At 36.7% G+C, this 1,939-nt stretch overlaps 1 protein-coding gene across 1 annotated transcript in view; it reads right to left on the bottom strand.

Moving 5' to 3' along the window:
* Positions 1 to 1,939, bottom strand: part of LOC107696197 (N-terminal EF-hand calcium-binding protein 1-like) — a 38,566-nt gene that overhangs the window by 29,055 nt on the left and 7,572 nt on the right. The window contains exon 4 of the mRNA XM_016496434.1: positions 762 to 787. Within this exon, the coding sequence (XP_016351920.1) occupies positions 762 to 787 (26 nt within the window). The remainder of the gene's footprint in view (positions 1 to 761; positions 788 to 1,939) is intronic.

Genomic DNA, 1,939 nt, shown 5'->3' on the forward strand with positions numbered 1-1,939 from the left:
TGCACTTTGTTCTGCACTATGTTCCACCGCTTTAAGACAAATGGATTTGTTGTGTTTTCATATTCAAGAGATTATAAGCTAGATGCAAATTTTTTGGGGTTTGCATCGAAAGTTCTTCGACTTTTATGCATAATAAATTTGTTTATGAATAAAGATTGATCTGTTGAAAGCAGTTATTTTGAGTTAGATGCCAAATGCTCTCCTCCTATTCAAATTTGACATTGAAGGGGTGCATACAACATATTTGCCCACCGGCAACTATAGTTGCCGCACATTCAAATACGATTTTCAAGAAAAAAACCAAAAACCTGGGGAAAATAAATGCAGAACATGTTCAAATAGGACACTATTAACATGACTATATGCATGAAACCAATCAGAAAAATTTGGGCACAAATGGGTTACAAGTCAAACATAATTTGAACAGAAAAAATGTTTTAAAAATGAAAGGATACCTGAGACAGAGCCCTCTGGAGAACCTCTAGGCAGCCTGTAAAGATGCCTTAAATATCCTATTGTTTATTCAAGTAACTTCATATGTTTGTGAGTGCTTCACTTATGGCAGGGTTACTGGTGGAACTGTTGACAGTCTTTAGATTTCCTGCAGGATCATATGACTTCCTCAGTGAACTGTCATTTCTGAAGTGTGTCTATAGTTTCTCCAGAGGGTTCAGAGGAACCCCAGATGATGCCTCAAGTATCTTTTCATCATTACAGTGAACCTTCCAGTAATACTGTCAATAAAAAGTATGAACTCTTACCACACAGCTCATCTGTGTCCACATTGCTGTAAACAGACCATAAGCAGACATGTTAATGTCTTCTCCACAACATGAATGTTACATGGTAAAAGACATGTGAGTTGCATCTAAACGTGATCCAATGTTTTGTGCTGATTTCAAGCTATGAAGACAGTACCTCACTCAAAGGCAGGTTCTTTGGGACAGTGATGTTTGTCTCATGAGAGAGGGTCATATTTAGACAGCTAATCTCTAACCCTGAATAACATCCACCAGGCAAACACTGAGTCCACTGACAACTCCATGTCTCAACCCTGCTCTGACGAGAGGCTCAATGCCGTGAGCTAAAGTCATCATCGTACCGGATGAGAGTATAAAAGTCAGAATACACCATATGTAATGTGTAATTGTAAAAATCTAGATATAATTTTGTATATCAGTATTTTTCTGCTTGTTAAAAAAAAAACTATGATTTTAAGAAATTAAAATTTTGACAGACAAAATGTTGAGAGGAAACATGCAAATTGTCTGAAAAGTAAAATTTTGTTTTACTTTTGCTATAAAAAAGCATATTTATAGCACATATACAGGTGCATCTCAATAAATTAGAATGTCGTGGAAAAGTTCATTTATTTCAGTAATTCAACTCAAATTGTGAAACTCGTGTATTAAATAAATTCAATGCACACAGACTGAAGTAGTTTAAGTCTTTGGTTCTTTTAATTGTGATGATTTTGGCTCACATTTAACAAAAACCCACCAATTCACTATCTCAACAAATTAGAATACTTCATAAGACCAATAAAAAAAAACATTTTTAGTGAATTGTTGGCCTTCTGGAAAGTATGTTAATTTACTGTACATGTACTCAATACTTGGTAGGGGCTCCTTTTGCTTTAATTACTGCCTCAATTCGGCGTGGCATGGAGGTGATCAGTTTGTGGCACTGCTGAGGTGGTATGGAAGCCCAGGTTTCTTTGACAGTGGCCTTCAGCTCATCTGCATTTTTTGGTCTCGTTTCTCATTTTCCTCTTGACAATACCCCATAGATTCTCTATGGGGTTCAGGTCTGGTGAGTTTGCTGGCCAGTCAAGCACACCAACACCATGGTCATTTAACCAACTTTTGGTGCAGAAGGAAGCATGAAGTTCTCCAAAATTTCTTTGTAAACGGGTGCAATGACGTTGGTTTTCAAAAAA

The sequence above is a fragment of the Sinocyclocheilus anshuiensis genome, unplaced genomic scaffold (assembly GCF_001515605.1).
Source record: "Sinocyclocheilus anshuiensis isolate Anshui unplaced genomic scaffold, SAMN03320099.WGS_v1.1 scaffold734, whole genome shotgun sequence".
In the NCBI taxonomy this organism is placed as follows: domain Eukaryota; kingdom Metazoa; phylum Chordata; class Actinopteri; order Cypriniformes; family Cyprinidae; genus Sinocyclocheilus; species Sinocyclocheilus anshuiensis.